Source organism: Scardinius erythrophthalmus (genome assembly GCF_964197995.2).
Source record: "Scardinius erythrophthalmus genome assembly, chromosome: 5".
Lineage (NCBI taxonomy): Eukaryota > Metazoa > Chordata > Actinopteri > Cypriniformes > Leuciscidae > Scardinius > Scardinius erythrophthalmus.
Window position 1 is genome coordinate 9030759 of NC_138225.1, and position 22823 is coordinate 9053581.

The 22823-nt window shown below is 37.5% G+C and overlaps 1 protein-coding gene across 2 annotated transcripts in view; it reads left to right on the forward strand.

Annotated features, from left to right (window-relative positions):
* Window positions 1-22823, forward strand: part of LOC308691021 (metal transporter CNNM4) — a 44939-nt gene that overhangs the window by 13762 nt on the left and 8354 nt on the right. The window contains exons 3-6 of one of the 2 annotated variants that reach the window (XM_081365867.1): window positions 16-150; window positions 2386-2555; window positions 12070-12166; window positions 14061-14123. In XM_081365867.1, coding sequence (XP_081221993.1) covers window positions 16-150; window positions 2386-2555; window positions 12070-12166; window positions 14061-14123 — 465 coding nt within the window. The remainder of the gene's footprint in view (window positions 1-15; window positions 151-2385; window positions 2556-12069; window positions 12167-14060; window positions 14124-22823) is intronic. The other variant, XM_081365868.1, reaches the window with a different exon arrangement.

Genomic DNA, 22823 nt, shown 5'->3' on the forward strand with positions numbered 1-22823 from the left:
TGTGTATTTTTGCAGCTGATAACCGCAACAGAAAGAAAGTGGCTCACAATAAGAACAAGCGAGACTTCTCTGCCTTCAAACACGAGAGTGAGTCTAAAGTCAAGATCTCTCCTCAGCTGCTACTGGCCGCTCACCGCTTCCTAGCAACAGGTAAACAATCACCAGACTGAGTGTAACAGTATGTGTACCTTGCCTTGCCTTTTTTGGCCTATTGAAAACCTGCTTAATAACTATGCACATCTGAATATAAGGCGTTTTTCACTTCCTGTCCTAGTCAACAATTATATATCACTTTTAAATGATTATATACAAAATGAATAATTAGTTTTAAGATTGATGTGTTTTGGAATTGTTAAAATGTTCTTGGAAAAAAAAAATATGATCAGAATATTGACTTGCATAATAATTATGCATGCAGTGTAGAAATTTATGTTAACCGAGATTAAAATTTGTAATGTTTACCCAGTTTTTTGCCATGAAAAAAGCCTTGAATACTGGCATGGATTTACTTTTACCTTGTTGGCTCAATTTGTTACATTTGTAATGCTTTATAATCAGGTCCTGTTAGTTAATGCTTTAACTAACAATCAGCATTTATTACAGTATTAATTATTATTATTATTATTAATGTTAGTTAATACAAATACAACTGTTCATTGTTTGTTCATGTTAGCTCAGGTCCATTAAATAATATTAACAGATGCAACTTTTGATTTTAATAATATTTTAGTAAATGTTTAAAGGTGCCCTAGAATGTGAAATTGAATTTATCTTGGCATAGTTAAATAACAAGAGTTCAGTACATGGACATGACATACAGTGAGTCTCAAACACCATAGTTTTCTCTTTCTTATTTAAATCTCGTTTTTGAAAAACACCCCTGAAAAACAAGTGAATCTCCACATAACACCAACTGTGACGCAACAGTTGGGATCATTAATATGTACGCCTCTAAATATTTGCATAAGCCAGCCCATGCTCAGTGCCAGGCGAAACTGCACAGCCGAATCATCGGAAGTTCTGCAGGTGAAGAAACAAGCGAGGATCATAGAGAAAATGGCAGATCTATCTATAATCTATCTATAATCGGATACCGCTACAGTTTAATTCGAAGTTGTTAGTTTCTCTGCCCGTTTCACCACGGACTGTTTTTCTAACCTGGAACATATATCAAGCAGCCAGGCTTCTCTTGGCGTCTCAAACGGACGAAGGGTGCAATTTCAACTAACGTTAACGTTATATTCCCGCAAGCGGTAAGTAGTGATTTTATTAACGATAATTTACACTGTGTTATCTAGATCCAGCGCGATATTGTTTTTTCCTCGAGAGACATCGTGGCTTGCAAACGAGCGAACGAAGCATGGCAGTTGTTCAGTGTTTGGATGTAACTACAAATGAACACAAAAATATTTGTTTAGCTCCTTCATCCGAGCCTCTGGAGAACCAGTGGGTTATGTGAATTTCTGATGTGTAATTGTTCAAGTCCAGACAGATAATCTTTCTCTCAAAGTCGTTCAACACTGTTTATGCATCAGTAAATCGCGTTGCAGTGATAAGATCTTCATTCACGCGATCGACAGGCTGTCATCTGCTCAATGCTGGAATAGATCTAAATACTTAAAAAACTTCTCATGATTCGTTAATCCCGATAGCTGTAATAGTAAAAACGTATAATCGTTGTAATAGTAAATGTTTTCCAGATAGCTCTACATGTAATGCCAGATATTTCATATGCAAGCATGTCAGCCAATCACAGCAGTGGGCAACAACACTGAAGTCTCACAGCAGACACGCCCCTTCAAACAGAGTGTCCAGATCAGGGTATGAAATCAGGCTAGGAAATATGCCTTTTATTTCTAAATTATAACAAATTTTGATCTAATAAACATACTAACATTATAAGGGCACCCCAGGAAACATTATAAAATAATAAAATAATCCATTCTACGGCACCTTTAAATTAACCTTAATGGGCTGTTTACATGACACCGTTTTCAACTAAAAAATGGAAACTTTTTATGCATTTTCTTCTGGTCATTTACATGACAACAACGTTTTGAGGGCCTTAAAAATCTAACTTTTGAAAACGGGAAAACACAAAGGGAAAACGTTTCCGTTTTTAATACATCGTTGTCGTGTAAACTTACCCTTAAATTAAGAATTTTTCATTGTTAGTTCCTGTTTCCTAATGTAGTTGACTAATGTTAAGAAATGAAACTCTACTGTAAAGTACCACAAACCAACATGTTTAATCTTATTGTAAAGTGTTACAGTTCAGGTTTCTCAAAAAGTAAGACAATGTGCATCTTAAATTAAGCAAAATGGTCTATAGATTTTACATCTCTTGTCTGTCTGTTTCTGTCTCTGTCGCCTGTGTCTCCGCAGAGGTTAATTTGTTCAGTCCATCTCTGATATCAGAGAAAATCCTTCTGCGTATCCTTAAACACCCTGATGTGATCCAGGAGATCAAGTTCAACGAGAACGAAAAGAAATCGCCGCATCACTACCTTTACCTGCGCGGCAAACCCGTGGACTACTTCATCCTCATACTGCAGGTAACGGCTCAAACTAACGCCTAACACCGTGTCCTAACTACATGCGATGCGACGCCGCAAAAAAAGGTATCTTTTCCATGTTAAGGGTAACTAAACCCTAAAACAACTTTTTTTAGTTAATGATCTGTAAGACTGGGGCTTTATTAGTGCTGTTCATTGATTCAAGTAATTTTTTTGACATTTGGGTTTAAATTGTTTTAATTCTACAATATATGGTGTAAAAACGTCAGTGCTGCCCTCTTCAGGTTGAACGGTGGCTACTGCAGTTGAATTTTCCTATTGGAAGTTGTGGTGTCCTCTGACGTCAGAGGGTACCAGCTAACCACGCCCTTGCCTACAGAGAGACGCATATCAGATGCACGCCCCCCCTCCGCTGGGCTCTGCCCACTTTTCCAGCATTTTTCAAATATTGCCAGTGGGTGGAGTCAGGCTCTGACCAGGGGTTTAGTTACCCTTTAATCAGAGTTTTTGTCCTAACCAGCTGCGACGGCGACACGCAACGATTCTATTTTAGAAACTGTTTCTATTTTTCTGCGACGTCACGCTGGAACAACAAACACAAACTGTGGCAATGAGAATCAAAGGTACTGTTTATGTGCTTTATTTAATGTTAAAAGCGTGTAATGTGACTGAATATCATTTAGTGCTCCAGCTTTGAGGCTGTAAAAGCAACAATGGATAATTCACCTCAGATCTTGAAATTAAACAAATGGAAACAAAAACGTTTAAACTGTGAACAAACAAGTGTATTCTTTGACAAAGATTGTTTTAGTAACTCAGTAGTCTATGTATTTTTAATAATGTTTAAATGGTGTAATATTTGTGAATTTGATTATGTAGCCTACTTATCCATTTTCTTGCGAGTGCCATCAAGATTACTCTCTGGTGCTGTGCACTTGCCGTGAGACTCCGCCCACATGCTGTTCTGATTGGCTGTGGGTTTTAATTGATTTTGACACATCTGGCAGTCACTTCGCGTCTAGTGTGGACAGACCATAGATAGACTGTAAAAAAATATGGACGTAGTGTCCGTGATGTCACCCGTAGGTTTCTGAAGACCGATTTTGAAACCTAAAGTGGGTGTAGCCGACCATCGCCATCTTGGCAGCGCGTCACTCTCGGATAAAGGAAAATAGGCAAAGAGGCGGGAAGTGGGTGGAGCTGAGGAGCCTGGTGCGGAAACCACGCCCACCTAGCTCGACGCTATCAAGTTGTCTATGGGTGGAAGATATTGGCGGTTGATTTTGAACCGATTTGAATGCAGAAACTTAAGGCTTAATATAATTTAAACGGATGAGTTATAAAAAAATTCACCCCCCTCACAGTTGTCATGAAGGGCAAAATTAGACCAAAGCCACTTTTTGCTCCAGGCTGTAAACATGTTTTTTCTGCTGTAAAGTTGGGAATTTCAACATGAGGTAGATGCAGATTTGACTCACTTTTGCAGCCAGCCTCAAGCGGCCAGTCGATGAATTGCCGTTTAATTCCGTGCCGTGTTGGTTTCAAGAGAGAGACAGGGAGGTTGCCGCTTGGGACAGACACATTATTTATCGCTGGAATCTTATCGCATCGCGTCTGGTTAGGCACGGTGTAATGGCCTGATCCTTACCTGGGTCACGGCTTGCAGCCAATTGGACAGACGAGGTGTTTTAAGCGGTTTAAGAAAACAGGCTTTGGCTTGCAGCATGAGCGTGTGGTTGGCTTTGCCTTGTGTCGTCACATGCTAAAATTGAAGAATTGACTCAACAGAACTGCTGGCTTACAAAAGAGTTTATCTGGGCTATATGATGATGTTTGGGAACAGCCCAGCTGATCATCTATGTTGTGCGCTATGGCCTTATCAGAAATTATTTCAGAGAACCTCAAAAGAAGGTTTTGGTTTTAGATGTAGAAGTTTTGACACTAGCGATCAAAAGTTTAGGGTCGGTTAAAAATGTTTTTGAAAAAAGTCTCTTATGCTCACCTAAGCTACATTTATTTGATCAAAAATGCTGTAAATATAAAATCTGTTTAATATCTTATTATTCTTTTTTTTTTAAATGTAATTTTTTCCTGATGACAAAACTGAATTTTCAGCATCATTAGCCTACTCCAGTCTTCAGTGTCACATGATCCTTCAGAAATCATTCTAATATACTGATTTGCTGAAGTAACATTTCCTATTATTATCATTTGGAAACAGTTGTGCTGCTTAATGTTTTTGTGGAAAGAATTTCAGGATTCTTTGATGAAAAATATTTTCTAGCATTATAAATGCATTTCCTGTCACTTTTGATCAATGTAATGCTTCTTTGCTGAATGAAAGCATTAATTTCTTTAAATTCAATTTTACTGACCCCAAACTTTTGAACAATAGTGTAGATGAGAAAAACATTTATCAGAAAGATTAATAACTAAGTGCTATACGTGCTGATGTGGGCAATTGTGTCCCAATTTAATTTCCCTTCAAGATAAGAGAGGAAAGTTGATCTTGAAGTTTCTTGAAGATTCAAGAAAAGAAGTTGCACTTTTTGATGCATGTAGATGTGCTGGTTGCTTCAGAAAGAATTCAAAACGCAGAAGCTACATTAAAAAAGAGGCTGTTTCTGTATGTTTTGATTTTTTTCGAGACAAAAAGTATCTTGTCTTGACTTCAGTCCTCTTTAATGGTCTGGCATGAGCTGAAAAGAAAAAAAAAACTCTCAAGAAAGGCATCCCAAAAATATGCTGCAACTGTTTTGTATAAAGAAATGAGCCAAAATACCTTGTAAGTGTTGCACAACTGAAGGAGCAATAAAAAGCATTTGATGGAGGTTATTGCCAATAAAGCAGGTTTAAATATGAAAAATATGTCTGCACACGCTTTCCCATCCATTAGCTTAGTGATTTTACTCTGTGATAAATTGTTATCACCTGGATGAAGCTCATCTCAGATTTTTGGAGCTTTTCACATGCAAAATCCAGATGACTTCCTAAGTGCAGAGTTGTACTTTTTCCCACAGTGGAACAATCATCCATCACGTATTCCTTCATTCATTCTCTCTCTCTTTCTCGGATTTGTTGTTGTTATTATTGGCCTCTAAACAATCATTAGACCATTCAGCTCATGATGGTTAAACATCACATGCACACCTCAACCTTTCAGTGATTCGGTGAATTTCAGACCTCACACATTGTTTCTTCTATAATGAACGTTCAAAACTATGATAACCCACAAAATAAATGCGGGGAACCACAAAATATCACAAAAAATATTATTTGTGTTAGTTTAAAGGTTCCTGGGTTTGTTTTGGAGGTCTCCTACAGTAGATTTACATGCATTCAAGATAAAAATAAATAAAAAAAGCACTTTTATTTTTTATAATATACACTGCAAAAGACCATTTGCTGTCATTATGCAAATTTGTTACAGACCTACGTAGGTTCGAGATGGAAGAAAGACTGGAATTACTGACGACTCTTTTCAGGCAGTTCAGAATCGGTTCTTTCTTACGAGAGACTCTTCAATCTTTGAAACTTTGCAGAACTTTTACGTTCACAAACAGTTATATTACCGCTACATGAAAGTTAAAATCTGAAAAAGCATAATAGGGGCACTCTGACACTCTTTTTTGGCATTTACGCTTCTGAGAGTGTGAACTTTGTTTCTTGAACTGTCATGGAATTAACTTGTCTAGTTCAAGCTCTCCGGTTAAAATGTCTGAAGTTAGTTCACCTGGTGTAGATTATTCACAGCGGGAAGGAGATTCATTAATAGATTATGAAGAGCACACTAGCAGCAGTTTGAGGCTGTTAAATATGTCGGGCATCTGTTTGTGTGGCTTTTTGTTATTTATTATTTAAAGCCGCTCAATGGTGTGTGTGTGTGTGTGTGTGTGTGTGTGTGTTGGAAGCAGGATGTGCTGAATTATGATGATTATTATTTAATACATTGAGTGTGCTTGCAAGTAGAATTCCCAACATGGAGACCTTTCTTTCCTGGCACCAGTTGAAGATGGCCTCCAGCCAGGCCTCCAGCTGAGAGCGAGCTGACTGACCTTCATCAAATGTTAATGCTGCTTTCTCTGAGGTGTCAAGCTTTGTGCTAAAGATCCACATCACTTCTTCTATTGCGCTCCGGTGCGTATGTCCTAAAAGGACTTGGAGTTTGTGAGGAATAAAAGAGTACGTTGATTTTCCAATTTGCACTTTAACTTAAAGGGTTACTTCAGGATTTAGCATTAAGCTTTGTATTAGTAGAAAACCTGTAGTATTTTCGAATTACCATGCTTTCCACCCTCATATCCCCCTGAGACGAGAGATTTATGTATTTTTTGTCTGGAAAAAATCCTCCGATGACGCAAAAATCGTCATTTTGCGTCATCGGAGGATTTTCTGTCCAGAGGCTAAAGACTACAGCCAGTAGATGGCGTTGTTCCGCATATTTTCAGCCCGCCCATAGAGGGTGGGATCTCACTCACAGAATGTACACAGTATCAGCCGTATTTCTTTGGAAGCTAAGCTAGCATGCTCTTGTTCTGTGGAGAAAGCTGAGTAAGTAGGGGTTACCATCTTCCTTTTCCCGGACTTGTCCGGCGGGCGAGACTGTTAAAAATGTCCGGGATTCGGCTTTTGCGTTCTGCGGTCGCCATTCATTGTTTACATGCACACCTCTCGTTTCAATCTAACTGAATTAATTCCGATTGGTGAATCTGACTGTAGTGTTTACATGAACGCTAAACAAGTGATCGGTTGATGTACGCTTTACCCTTGCTAAGAAAATTCCCGCTCCTCCGTGAGAGATGCGAGACCCGGCGCGTCTCAGTAATCACGCCACCGGCCTCGCGCTGTTCTCCCGCGGCCGTCCGCCTCGTCCTGCTCGCCACAGTTAACATGATGAATGGCGACTGTAGAACGCAAAAGCCGAATCCCGGACATCTTGGACGATCTCTAAATCCCTCGTAAACTCATCACGTAGGCTAGCTTTGTTGTTTTCATCTGCGCACTCTTACCGGTAGGCGTGGCCTCCTAAGGCAGCGAAGCAAGTGCATTCTGGGAGTTGTTGTCTTTCATCCACATAAGCCAAAAATACATTTTCTGGCTTTTCTCAGTCTAGAAAGATAATTCTCCACATTTCTTCTACTTAAATGACCTATTTTAAATACACATTCATCTTCCCAGAGGTGAAGTATCCCTTTAAACTTAACGTTTTGGCACAATCTGAAGACCAGACATCAAGAAAAATAAATAGACATAGCAACTAGTAAAACATAAGATGAAGAAAATAAATATTAAATATTGTATATATTCAAAATGTTTTTTTTTTATAGCTGTATCTTTTAATATTATTTTTCTAATGTAAAGATAAGACGAACCTTTTTGATGTTTATTTTTGTTTTGTCTAAAATGAAGGTTTTAGATAGTCAATAAAAATTGTAAGTTTAGCTTAAATTTTTTTTAAATCCACACAATTAGTTTCTCTCTCCAGGGGCCTCATTTATAAAGCTTGCGTACGCACAAAACGGGGCTGAAAACATGCGTACGCCAGTTCCTGCGCAAAAGGTGGGATTTATAAAGAAAAACTTGACGGGAAAATTTACGCACCTGCACGCAAACTCTGACCCATGCGTACGAACGTTTTGGAGATGGAGCACTTTGGCGACACCGTTGGCGAGCTGGAGTTAAATGTATTTTTGGTCACTTTTATACAGAAAATCTAAAGAAAATTAAACGTATACAGAAAGATTATACAAATACAATTTCAATCACCAAGCCTGTCACTTGAAGCAAATATCCATTCCTTCTTAAATGTCCGCGGCAGCGAGCGCGTTGGCCGTTTAGTGAAACTGACGCAAATAACAGTTTAAATAAATAAAATACTTCTGATATAAACATTTATATTAAATATGCCATTCAAATGAATGGAGTTAAACACTTAAACATGAAATCATTACTGAAGTTACAACATTTTTTTAAATTCAATCATTAGAAATATTTGTTGTGGATGCGATTGTGTTTAAACACTTTTCCTGTGGCGTGCTTTAATGTTTTAACCACAGAGATAATTGCTTATCATGATAATACCAGATTGTCTGAGAAAATAGTTTTGTGCAAATAATGCCCAAGGCCTATCTGTTTCCATTAAAAATATAAATCAATTAAAAATACAATTCGGCAAGTGGAAAAGATTGAGAAAAACTTTCTCTGAAATGTATTTTACACTATTTGATTTATGTAGGCTATTCAAAAACAAGGCAAGGATAGACAACTACTTGATTTGTATTAATGTAATGTTTCTTGTACCGTTTATATCATTTGCATATGATTATTCATCCACGTGATAACGTTTAAGTTATCATGTGGATGAATAATCATATGCAAATGATATGTAGATGAGGATCTGCATAGTAAAACTAGGCGTTGTAAGCTCCATATATGGTTATTTCGGGTGGAGACGCATGTGCGCACAATCTTCTGCTGACTGGGATTTATAAAGTGAATTCTGCGCAGGTTCTGCCATTTTTGGCTTTCAGGCACACGTACACTTTTAGTAAGGTTTTATAAATGAGGCCCCAGATATAAAAACAAGATTTAGTTCAAGATTAATCTGAAGTTTAGCTAAGGGGCTGTTTACACCACACCGTTTTCAACTAAAAACTAGGTCTGCCCCCTAATAGTCGAAATTTTCAGCTGCAGAAAAAATGAACCGAAACCCAGCGTTTAGGCTTCTTTCCTCAAAGTCATGAGAAAGATATAGAAAGCTTGAAATATCATGCGGCAAGCTTTATGTGAAAGGTCAGGAGTAGTCAGTTATTGAGGTCCACGACTGGAGATTTAGCTTTAATATTTTTAACGGCAGTGCTTTGAAGATGTATCTATGCAAATTCTCAGTGAGGGTTTTAGATGATTTACTTTTCAGGCTTTGAATCATCCACTGTGATTTAAAGCTCTTATTATTTGTAATATGTAGGTCTTCATTTTTGTGAGCGCTGTGATATTTTTATGAAACAAAACCTTATAGTTATTTGGCCTGTTAAATATCTGTTGGTCACTGTACTGAAGGGCTCTGCTTGCTTGGTGGTGTATGTCTGTTGGAGTAACTGTAAAGCAGCATAATTATACAGGACATCTTCAAGAGCGTCTAATTGTTCAGGCAAACCACCGTCTAATTGATTTTGGATATATATAGTTTTGCACATACCTATTTTTAACTCTGCTTCTAGATGAAGAGACTTATAGCATGGCAGGAAGAGAGGCTGTGATTGTCTCTTCTGTACACAAATATTTGAAGATGTTTGCTTGTGCTCACTGTTGTTAGTTACTCAAACAATGAGCTGTTAAACATACTCATAGTAATTTTACAATGTGTGCTTGGCCACCCACGTTATGTTTGTGAATGATTGACTGTACTGACGCTGAGAGGAGGTTACTGAGTGAAGCAACTCAACATGGCCTTCTGCACGTACACACACATGTATATATAAACAAACATTACCTCTTCTCAACACCTCTGTTATTCATATAGCCCAACTTCCTGGCATTAAAGGCTCACTGTGTGTATGAGGTAAAAATATTCAAATGAGTTGGTTAAATCTGACGAAAGTTTGCAATATAAAAATGCTATATTTGGCTTCGTTTAAAAACAAATAAATGTTTTTGCATTATTATTATTAGTAGTAGTATTATAATTTATTATTATTAAAATGCAGGAATTGGCTTCTTTAAAAAACAATAGAAGTCATGTTTTGTATTATTATTATTATTACTACTATTTATTAAAAACAATTGGCTTTATTTTAAAATAGTATTATCATTATTATTAATAATCATTTATAATAATTAAAATTCCAGAATTGGCTATAAAAGTCAATATTTTTGTATTTTTATTCTTAAATTAAAACTCAAAAATGTGTTTTATTTAAAAACAAAAGACAATAATTGTTTTATTGTTATTATTTTCACTATTATTTATTAATACAAATATTGGCTTTGATGGTCCTTTAGTGAAGTTGGTGTTTAACTGTATTTGTAAGAACTGGATATGCGAGATTGTTTATTGTTGACATCCTAAGGTGGGATGTGCTTGTTAAGTGTGTTTATAAAGGACAAATGTGAACTTTTACCTTTGTCAGCACACATTTATTTACACCCTTCTCACAGTCGTGGATTTGCATATTAAGTGGCACAATGACAGTCAGGACGATCTATTTAAAGATCTCTTCTCTCCATTTCTGATGTTTGTGTGTCTGTACTTTTTGTCCTGTAGGTCTTTCTCTGTAAGGTCAATTTGCATATTTGTGAAACGTGATTGATCTGATCTTTCCAGAAAAACGGGATTCATGCAGCTGCTGCAGTCCCCTCCCTGCAAACAATCTCACTACCTTGATGTTCGCAAAGGGAAGTCTGTGTGTGTGTGTGTGTGTGTCACGCTGCATTGTGCACCTCATTATGTGGACGTCAGTCACTCGTGGTATTCGGCCCCCTCTCTCAGAGCATCATTGTTGTCTCAGTGGATTTACTGTGCTACAGTTCTCACATTCCTCTTGACCAGAGCTCACATTCACTCACTCCTATCGTTTTAATCCTCTCAGGGCCTTCTCAGTCTAAAGCTAGTTGTTCATTTATGTGTCTGTCCACCTAGGTGGTGGTGCTTCTGGGAAACTAGTCTTGTGGTATGATCTCATCTCTACTTTGTCTTCAATTCGTTCAAAGGATTAGTTCACCTAAAAATGACAAATCTATAATTTGTTCACACACTCAAACCCTTTTTTCCATACAACAAAAAGGGAAGATGTTTTGAAAAATGTTCACGCTTCTGATTTCAATGCAATGAAAACATACTTTCATCAGCAGACTTTCAATCGAAGACATGATTTTCAGTGATTAGTAACTTTAATTTGACTTTCTCGCATTAAGCTATTTGTACTACTTTTTTTGTACAGTACCTTTTTTTTTTAGCTTGTCAAAATATTGAAAAGAGCACTGTATTTGTTTCAGCAATATTTTTTTTTAACCGAGCAGATTTTCATCAGAATGTACACTACCATTCAGAAGTTTGGGGTCAGTAAATTTAGTTTTGAAAAAATGTATGCTTTTATTCAGCAAAGACGCATTCATTTAATCAAAAGTCACAGTAAAGATATTTAAGACATTCTATTTCAAATAAATCCTCCCCTTTTTAAACAAAGACTTCTGATTAAAAAGTATCATGTATCATCAACATTGATAATCATAAGAAATGTTTCTTGAGCAGCAAATCAGCATTATAATGATTTCTGAAGGATCATGTGACACTGAAGACTGGAATAAAGATGCTGAAAATTCAGCGTTGTATCACAGGAATAAATTACACTTTAAAATATATTTTAATAAAAAACAGTTATTTTAAATTGTAATATTTCAAAATAATGGTGTTTTTACTTTGTTTAAACCTACGATTTATGCATTTTTTGATATCATATCACAATTGTATTATTATTATTTATTATTATTATTTTTTGATGCAATGGTTGTTTTAAAAAACCCACCCAGAATCATCTTCCTCTATTGTGTACAGGGCCGTGTGGAGGTGGAGGCTGGGAATGAAAACATGAAGTTCGAGACTGGACCTTTCTCTTTCTATGGAGTCATGGCTCTCAGCGCTCCAACATTAGGTGAGTCAAACACACACAAAGTAAAACATACATCAGAAATGCATGCAAACCAAGACTCTTTTCATACTTCTTTTCATCAACAACTTCAAAATAGGAATCAATAGGACAGTCTAAACCTCTAAAATTTGATTTACCTACATGCACAAACATATTGTGTTACTGACCCCTTCAAAGTTGTGGGTTCATATATTAAGTGACTTGACGTCAGGTTAGTCTGTTTAAAGATCACATCCTACACACTATCCTTAAGGATTTGTGCATAGATGAACAGTAGGTGGTCTTGTTTGTGCGTCTGTGTGTGCATTATGGTAAAGGCCACATTATGAAAGGGTTCAACAACAGATGGGAAAATACTTTAAAGCAACAGTTGGCTTTGCCACTAATCACTCATAATTATAATTATCTCATGTGGGATACTGGGACTTTTCCAGGCCACCCATCTTTACTTGTTGAGCTCTGAAAAAGCTGTAGATCATCGCCCTCTAGTGGCCATCTGCTTCCTCTTAGTTCATTTAAGGTTTAGTTCACCCATAAATGAAAATTGTCATAATTTACAGTCACTCACCGTCATGTCATTCCAAACCTGTATGATTTTCAGTGGTGTACAAAAGGAGATTGTTGGCTGAATGTGGATGTTGCCCTTTGTCATAGAAGTAAATGGGAAGCTCCGAAAAGGACATAAAAAGCATCATAAAAGTATTTCATACAACTTCCACAGTATAAGCATTTTGAATCCATACGATAGCTTTGTGTGAGGAACAGACCAAAATCGAAGTGACTGGAAATCTGCTTTGCCGTAGTATTCGAGTTTTCCACCTTCAATTCCACCAGTTTCAATTGGCATTATAGATGTTAATCCTGATGTAATGCATCTTCATGTGCATAATTATATCTATGCGAATGAGATTTGAGAGCTGTGATGGAGAGGAGGCTTTATAGGGTTTAATGACTTTTTCCTCACACAAAGAGCAGCGTGAATGTTCTGCCTAACATCTCCTTTTGTGTTCCACGAAAGTTTGTAAGTCCATTTTGGATTGTCATCAGGGCAAGTAAATAAATATCCATTTTTGGGTCAATTAACACTTTATTTATAATAGAGGTCATGCTGGTGTTTTTCTATATGTTCTCATGAATGTACACTATCGTTCAAACGTTTGGGATTCATACAATTTTTTTTGACGTTTTTGAAAGAAAATTCCTATGCTCACCAAGGCATTACAATGGTAAGAAAAAAAAAGAAAAAAAAACCTTCAAAAGCCCACATACAGGATTTAAAAATCACTTTAAAACTGGAAATAAACCATAGGAATAAATAAACAAAAAAATATATTATAAGAAGAAAAGGTGCTTTATAGAACCTTAAAGTGTTTCTGTCAGGTCTTCAGATATAGAACCTTTAGGGGTTCCCATCAGGAGCCCACTTTATACATTTAATTTGGATTAATTTTGTTTTAAATGATTTTAAATTTGGATTAAATTGTATGAATTAAACATGAAAATATTTCCTTATTTAGAACTTTTTGGGCTTAAAGTGTTCTTTCAAATTGAGCCAAGAACCTGTGGGTTCTATTTAGAATCCCATTGAACCTTTTTTCTAAGAGTGAAATTAATCTCTAATCTTTTTTTAGGATTCTTTGATGGATAGAAAGTTGAACAGCATTTATTTGAAATAGAAATCTTTTGCACCATTATACATGGCTTTCCTGTCAATTTTGATCTATTTAAAGCATCCTTGTTATAATAAAATAATTAATTTCTCAAAACATCTCACTGACCCCAATCTTGTGAACGGTAGTGCGTGTGTTCTTGTGTTTTCCCTCTACCTGTACTTCCCTCTTCCCTCAACCCTGTCTTATATGTCCCATCAATCTCTGTCTTTCTCTCTCGCTCCCAGTGAGTGTGTCTCGTCCTCGTCACCTGTCTCTTAAGAGATGCTCTCTCTTCTCTCGTTTCCCAGGTAACTGCCGGCATGTCGGGGCTCTAACCACTGACAGGGAAGGGTCAGACTGATTAACAGTGATTGTTTTTGCAGAAATAACCTTCAAGTGCTATTTAAGGGGCAGCCTTTTGCTACTTCTCCTATCACTTCAGAATAGCAAAATAGATAGGTTTTTGTTTACAGACATCAATAACGTTTAAAGAGCAACTTGCAGGTTAGAAGACCCAACAAGTCAATGTATAGAAAAATAATGTAGGAACTAGATTTTCTTTAAAAAAAACTTATAAATACGCTACAGTGGCTTCTGGAGTCGTTTTTGTGAGAAAATTTTACTTCCGCATCTGAAAATGGGCGTGACGGGCGAGAGTCGTGACGTAGAACGAGGGAGAGCGGTCGATTCAAACAACAGGGAAATATGGATTGCAATGACATTTCGGACGCTGAGGAAATTGTTGATGGACCACAGCCATACAATTATGAGCCTGCTAGGCTGCCAAGAGAGCAGGGACAGGCCAGGATTAATGTTAGACAGAACATATTGGAACTTACAATAACAGAAACTAAGCTTTGATCAGGCGTTTGTCATGCTCATTAATATCCGCCCAGACTATCGTTACGTGATATAACTTAGCAGTTTCTCATGGAGAGACAGAGAGATATTTATTCCTGATACATTTTTTGTTCCATAGGTGCTTGTGTGGGAAATGCGAGGCAATGTTTACAGCTGAGGAAAGTCAGTGTTACAGGGAGGTGGATGCATACTGGGCCTTAGTGGAAAATGCCAAACTTCCATGATTGCAGTTAGTGTTACTACAGTAAAGCCATGGTGAATGTTGCTGATCTATGGACACTGGATAGTTCGTTCATTCATTGCACAATGTTTATTCCTGGTTTTCACGTCAGCGCTGTTTGATTCGTTAATAACGGAGAAATGTGAATATTTCTCACTAATTAGATCTCGCAGCGATGTTATTACTTCAGTGGCGAATTCTTTATTTACTGGATCTCGCAGTTAGGCTACAGTGTTGCTTGATCAGGCTCGCGCTGCACTGGTCCAAACTGATAAACGGTCCACACAAACACAATAACGAGTAACTGTTAGCTCAGTTTCGTTCCGCTTACATTGCGTTTGCCAGTTGATGTTGTGCTCGCGCCTACATCCAGCGGGAGAACCCGAAGATGCGTGCACTGAAGGAACCGCACTAGCTCTGAGTCTCACCCGGTTCTTACTTCGGTATCCCATGCTGAACTCCTTCATATCGCCGGGACGATAATCCTCCGATCTGAAGTGAACGCTACACACGACCGCGTTTTCAGAAGCCGACGCGGAAGAGAAATCCCGTCTCTTCACCTGCACAACCCGCACCCAGGCACGAAAGATAGCACCGTCCTTTTTCTTGTTAGGAAACCGGTGGACTCGATGTCCTGACAGGCTGGAGTTTTTGCAAGCTCCACAAACAAAAAAATTTACCATGACGATGATAAATTGAAATACAAAAACTACTGAAAACACACTGTCTCACGACCGCTCTTACTGAATACCAACCCACTCTGCACTGAGCTGCGGCAGAGCACAGCACACATCTCCCTTGTGTGACGTAAAATGACGCGATGTTGAAAAAAAAAGCGGTTTGTACGAGCAGTCAAAGAAACGCTCACTTTATCTACTAAATTGGTGTCATTATGTCGTTTTAAAACATTTTAAATCCTGCATTATCTTTTCATATGGTATTTTCATACACGGTTATATATTCATTTAGATTTTTTTTTTTACCTGCAAGATGCTCTTTAAGTTAATAATACTTAGATTTATCGTAGATTTGATCATTTGAACAGATCTGGAGTTGAATAATTCCTCTCATACACCTGTTACCCTGCAGAGCCTTAATAATTGAACACACTTAAAGGGATAGTTCACCTAAAAATAAAAATTCTATTTTCTCACCCACATGTTCCAAACCTGTATGAATTTATTTCTTTGTGGGACACAAACTATGTTTAGCAGAAAAACAGCTCTTTTCTATAAATGTAAAAGTTGGCACTTTCAAGCAACAAAAAGCACCATAAAAGCAGTCCATATAATGAATATGTGCAAGCACAAATTATACGCAGAAGCATTTTCAGTGAATATCAAATTAAATTTGTGTCTTTTTTGCAATAATAATGTAAGGCTCAAAATGTGGATGCTTTAATTTGTCTTTTTGGGGCTTGACGTTCCTCAAGATGGCTTCTTTTGTGTTTGATAGAAGAGATAATTTCACACAGGACAATGAGAGGGAATAAATAATGACATAATTTTGAAATAATAAAATTATGAAATATTTTATTTTTGGGTGAACTATCCAACTGTGGTGCTGCTGTACTGAGAATGGGCCAGTAGGTGGCGCTATCTGAGTGGAGCTTGTCTTTATCTGTGTGATGTCCATCACATCTGCATACCTTATCCTTTTGCCAAGTGTTTCTTCACATTATAATGTATTCTTTCTTACACACTTGCACACATTACAACAACAACTATAAATATGTACACTAGTGTTCAAAAGTTTGGGGTTGGTAGGATTAGTTTTTGAATGTTGTTATTTAGTTTGCAATGTTATTTTTTCCTGTGATGGTAAAGCTGAATTTTCAGCATCATTACTTCAGTCTTCAGTGTCACATGATCCTTCAGAAATCAATCTAATATGCTGATTTGCTGCTCAAGACAGTTGTGCTGCTTAATATTTGTGTGGAAACCATAATACATTTTTTTTCAGGATTCTTTGAGGAACAGAAAGTTGAAAAGAACAGCATTTATTTGATATCAAAATCATTTGTAACATTATAAATGCCTTTACTGTTACTTTTGATCTATTAAATGCATCCTTGCTGAATAGCTTTCTTTCAAAACAATCAAAAAATCGTAAAACCCCAAGCTTTGAAAGACAGTGTATGTTCCATGAGTTCCTGCATTCTTATATTTGATGTGCCCTGTATTCATTTTTGGGTGAAACTTTAACTCTCTCCTCTTAACCTCTCTACTACCACCTTGTAGTGATGATGAATGTGTTTGCATGGCATTCTCTCTCTCTCTCTCTAAAAAAAAAAACAAGTAATAAAAACTCAGTGAGTGTTTTAGCGCAATTTTCTCACCTCATGGGATCACAACACTAAGAGATAGTAAATCTTTTCCTGGATTTTTTTTGTGCGTTCCCGAGATTAGACCTTCCTTAACATAATGCCGAAAACCCGAAGTCTCTAGGTGGTCTGGTTGAGGAGTAGATAGAAGTGCAAGATTGGTGCGCACAGAACAGAAATCATGAGTTAACAAGCGCAATTTTGTCCGGTGGAAAATTGCACTAAAAAAACTTGTGTGAGATACTTGTGTAGTTTTGATTGGGATCAGGATGGCGTCCCTCTTCGTAGGGGTAGCGCCACCTGTTTCCCTTCGACACGGCGTCAGGTGTGTTCCTGTGACCGGTGTGACTGGAGGATGTTCTAATGGCTGTTGTTGGAGAGGAGATCGGGCACGAGAATATTGCATCGGCTTCTCGTATGAACAAAGCTGTGGTCGTTTTTGTGAAGGAAGAGTTTCAATCAAGTTAGCCGCCTGATAACTAATGGAATTGTGGTTACGACCGTTAACTGGAGAGTTTGTTGTTGTTTCACCGCTGGTTGCGTCAACTACGAAGGTAACTGTATCTAACGTTATAACGTTCCTCCATTTATTCCGAACGATGAAATTGAGCGAGGGCTTTCACATTACGGAAAATTTGCTAGCGCGATAAAAACGCTTCCACTCGGCTGTAAAAATGAAGCGTTAAAACATGTAACTTAATGTCTTTCAGAAGACAAGTGTTCATGTTTTTGAATGAACCGAATTTAGACGTGTCTTTTAGAGTGTTGTATGAAGGAAAGGCATACATGATTTATGCAAACACGGGAAGCATGAAATGCTTTGAGTGTGGGGATGTTAGTCATAATTGAGTTAGTCAAACGGGCTGAAAGCGTTTCTGAGAACGGTCAAAATGAGAATGTGGTTGCTGAAACAGAATCAAGTGAAAATTGTGAAAAGAACGATGATGTGAGTAATCAGATTTATGTTGACGTGGCAAGTGATAATGTTGATACATGCATCAAGGGATGAAGAAAGTTGTGATACAGAGATGAGAGATGATGATAGCCTACGCTTTCCGAGATTTCTGATATGGGCTGGGCTCACAGATAGTAGGATAAGTTTAGACTTTACAAGAGGTAAATTACCTCCTAGATTCAACATTTGGTAAGACTGTTGATGTGACTGTTTTTTTCCCGGACGCTGAGAAATTTATTGCGACAGTGTTGTTGTTGTTGCAGAGAACGGTTAGCTATGAGGCTTTGGACAAGAAGAAAAGATTTCGATTGAAGAAAATGGTAGCAAAACTGCGAAAAGATAAATTTGTTTCTCAAAGACATCAAGATGAATAAATCTCACGTGATGATTTTTATACTTTACTGTGTTTTTCTGTCTTTCCCCACTCTATACTTCTCTTCTTACATGGATAATTTGAGGATGGGCTCTCTAAATAGTAATGGGGGAAGAGACAGGGGTAAATTAGCAGTGGTTTCAGAATTTCTTTAAATTAAAAAGGTTAATGTTTCTTTTTTACAAGAAACACATACGAATAAGGATAATGAAACTGAATGGGGTATGTGGTGGGAAGGCAAGTTTGCTTTGAGCCATGGGACATTTAATAGTGCAGGAGTGGCTATTTTATTTTCTGCAAACATGAATGTTAACATTTTAAATGTGGAACAGATCGTTGAAGGTAGATTATTACTAACAGAAACTGAGTATGATGGAAATATGTTTGTGTTTGTTAATGTCTATGCCCCCAATAGTGGTTCTGAGCGAAATTTTGAAATTAAGAAATGCCATCCAGAAGTATGATGATAGTGTGTGTCTTGTAATTGGAGGGGACTGGAATTGCACAACAGATTTTACAGTGGACAGAAATGGGGAAGAGCCTCATAGTCAATCAAGTAGCACACTGTTAAAAGTTATGCATGAATTTCAATTAATAGATGTATGGAGAACAAGAAATATCGGTGTGAAACAATGTACTTGGTTGAAAGTGTGTGACAATAGATTTTGGGGTGCAAGATTGGATAGGTTTTATATAAAAGAATAATAGAGTAATTGATGCTTGTATTTTTCCAAACGGGTTTTCAGACCACCATATGATCACTTTGGTTTTAAATGTAAAGAAGACATTACGATCTAATTATTACTGGCATTTGAATGTTAAATTATTACATGATGTTTTTTTTCTGTGAGAGTTTTAAAGTGTTTTGGAGTGAATGGAAGTTGAAGAAGCCTTTGTTTGAGAATCTCTGTCGATGGTGGGATGTGGGAAAAGCGAATATAAGATTATTTTGTCAGAATTATGCATTTCATACATCAACTATGGTCAAAACAACAGTAAAATCTCTACAAAATGACATTGAGTTGTTGGAAAAAAATCTTGTAACTAATAATGAAGGTGTACATTGTGATGCGTTGAAAAAGATTCAACAAGAACTGAATTCTTTTCAAAAGGAGCATTGATAAGGGCAAGATTTTGCACTATCAAAGATATGGATGCTCCAAGTGCTTTCTTGTTTAATCTTGAAAAAAAAAAGTGTCAATCAGAAAGATGTGTCATGTTCGTCGTCAGGATGGATCAGTAACATCAAATCCAGTTGAAATGAGAAACTTGTCAAGAGATTTTTATAAACAATTATATTGTGCTGAGTACTGTGATACTGAAAGTGTTGATGATTTGCTTAAACAATTACCTGAGCTTGGGGATGAACAGAAAGAGGCACTGGACAATTGAATCACTTTTAAAGAACTTACAGAAGGGTCAGTTGCATATTGGCCGTTCTCCTGGAATTGATGGACTACCTATCAACAGTTCTGGGAAATAACTGGACAAGATTTTTATGAAGTGTTGCTTCATAGAGGCGAAACTCTTCCCGAAGAGTTTTCTTCGGGAAAAGAAGTCTTGTCACTGCTTCCAAAGAAAGGAGACTTGGGACCAGGGTTGCCAGTTGCCAGCAAGGTTTTCCAGCCCAAAACCTCGTCAAAAACCGCGAGAATGCACAAAAAAACGCCCAATTTTTTTTGTGGCTTGTTTCTCGTTTAAACACATTGAAATCATTAACAAGCTTTAAAATGACCCATTTTTCGACTTAGCCTATCCGATTTTAGAAACAATATTCAATCAAATGAACTCAAAAGTAGGCTACTGACCTCAGTCAGACTATTCCACTATTACGGAAAATAATGCGATCAACTTAGGCTATCGCTGAGTCTGTTTATTGTCAATAAAAGTCGCTTGGAACAAAAGCATTCAGTAACATAAAAACATTGAGTGGATATATGGACATAAAAAATAACCCACTTTCAAATGGCAACATGAAACATGCATATTAGGGCTGGGAGAAAAAATCGATTCACATAGGTATCGCGATTTTTTTTTTTATTTTTTTTTTAATGATTTTAAAATCGATTTTTTTAAAATACAGAATATTATAGATATTAATTCAAATTAAATTGTTTTATTTTTGTCCTTGCTTATAGATGAGGTTGACAGAAGTTAGCCACTTTCGTTTCAATAGAGGGTGAAATGTGTCGTTACAGAGCTGCACCATTCATCTTTAAAAGACTGTGATCTCGATTCACCCACGCGATCCATTTCGTCTGTCTATTAAACCTTTGACAAAATCATATCGCAACATTCAAATCTGTGTTGGCGCTGCCGCTGACCCACAGAGAGTGTCATGAAACCGCAGACAGTTAGCTAAGTTTGAAAACCCCACGGTGGTGCTGGCATGCGTCACTTTAAGGTAGTGGGAGGTCTGTTGTGAGGTTAGGGGGCACGTCAGCCAGAGTTGTAGTGTGTGTGTGTGTGTGTGTGTGTGTGTGTGTGTGAGTGAGTGAGAGAGACTGCTGCCTGCTGAACATTGTGTCGCAGGAAGAAGGATCTGAAGTGCCGGTGTTTCGGCAACAAAAACCCGCCGAACTGATCCGAAACCAGCCCAATTTTTATCCACCCGCCCAATCCCATTTTTCCCCTCAAAATAGATTGCAAAACCACCCAATCTGGCAACCCTGCTTGGGACTTCTCAAAAAACTGGAGACCAGTATCTTTATTATGTTCTGATTATAAAATATTTTCCAAATGTTTATCAAATAGATTTAAACACTGTTTAGACTTGTCGGTTCATAATGATCAAACGTATTGTATTGCTGAAAGATCTATTATGGATAATCTTTTTTTATTACGGGATATAATTCATATTAATCAGTTTTATCCTTACAGTCTATGGTTTTATCATGTTGACCTTGGAGTTCTGTCACTAGATCAAGAAAAAACTTTTGATCGTGTTGATCATCAATATCTTTTTAATGTGTTAAAGTATTTTTTGGTGACAGATTTATATCCTATATTCGGTTGTTGTATTGTAATGTTTCTGTTATGGTGAAAGCAGGTGGTGGATTAAGTGAACCAATATCTGTGTCGAGAGGCATTAGACAAGGATGTCCACTTTCCGGGCAATTATACAGCTTGGTTATTGAACCCCTGTTGTGCAGATTGAGGAGGAATCTTGAAGGAGTTGTAATTCCTAATTCAAATGATAATTTTAAATTATTTTTTATCTGCGTATGCAGATGACATTAGTGTTTTTATCACAAGTCAAAAGGATATTACAACCTTAAACCAAACTATTGGAATATATGAAAAAGCCTCTTCTGCTAGAGTTAATTGGTCTAAAAGTGAAGGATTTATTATTGGTAGGTGGGAAGGTACTGGTTTTCCTCAACTCCCAGGTGGGTTACAGTGGAGCAGGACGGATTGAAAACACTAGGAGTATTTTTGGGGAATGATCAATTTCAAAAGAAAAATTGGGAGGGTCTGCTGGAGAAGGTGTCTGCTAAATTGTTGAAACGGAAATGGCTATTGCCACAATTGTTCTATAGGGGGAGAGCTCTGGTTGTCAATAATCTCGCTGCGTCGATGTTGTGGCACAGGACTATAACTATGGAGCCTCCTGAGGAACTTATTTCTATGATACAAAGGACATTTGTTTTTTTTTCTGGTGTGGACAGCACTGGATCCGTGCAGCTGCACTTTATCTACCAGTTCAAGAGGGCGGTCAAGGCTTGGTGGATGTGAGGAGTAGGATCCGGGCCTTTAGGATTCAAGCTGTGCAGAGACTTCTCTACAAAACGGATGTGTTATGGGCCAAAACTGCCAGTGTGTTTTTGAAGCGGGCAGGAGGACTTGGATTTGATAGGCACCTGTTTTTAATGTAACTCGAGGAAGTAAGCCTGTCAGAGCTTCCATCCTTTTATAAGTCTCTGCTGCAGACATGGAGAACTGTTTTTAGAGTGGAGCGAGATATGGGTGACCAAGGACATTGAACTCCAGAGGAGCCGTTGTTTTTCAATCCAATGGTCCAGACTAGACTGTTGTCCTCGGTGAGCGTGAGGAGATGTTTGCTGAGGAATGGTGTTGAGAAACTTGGACATCTCCTGGACGAGAGGGGATGGAAATCCATCGAGGCACTTCAAGAGATGACGGGGTTTAATCCTTGCGTCTTGTTTCAAAATTAAAAGAAGAAATCTGTAATGTACTTACAAGCAGCTGCAGGACTTGGATAGGACTGAGACAGACACAGGACACGAGAACTGGTCAAGATTTTCCAGAAATAATA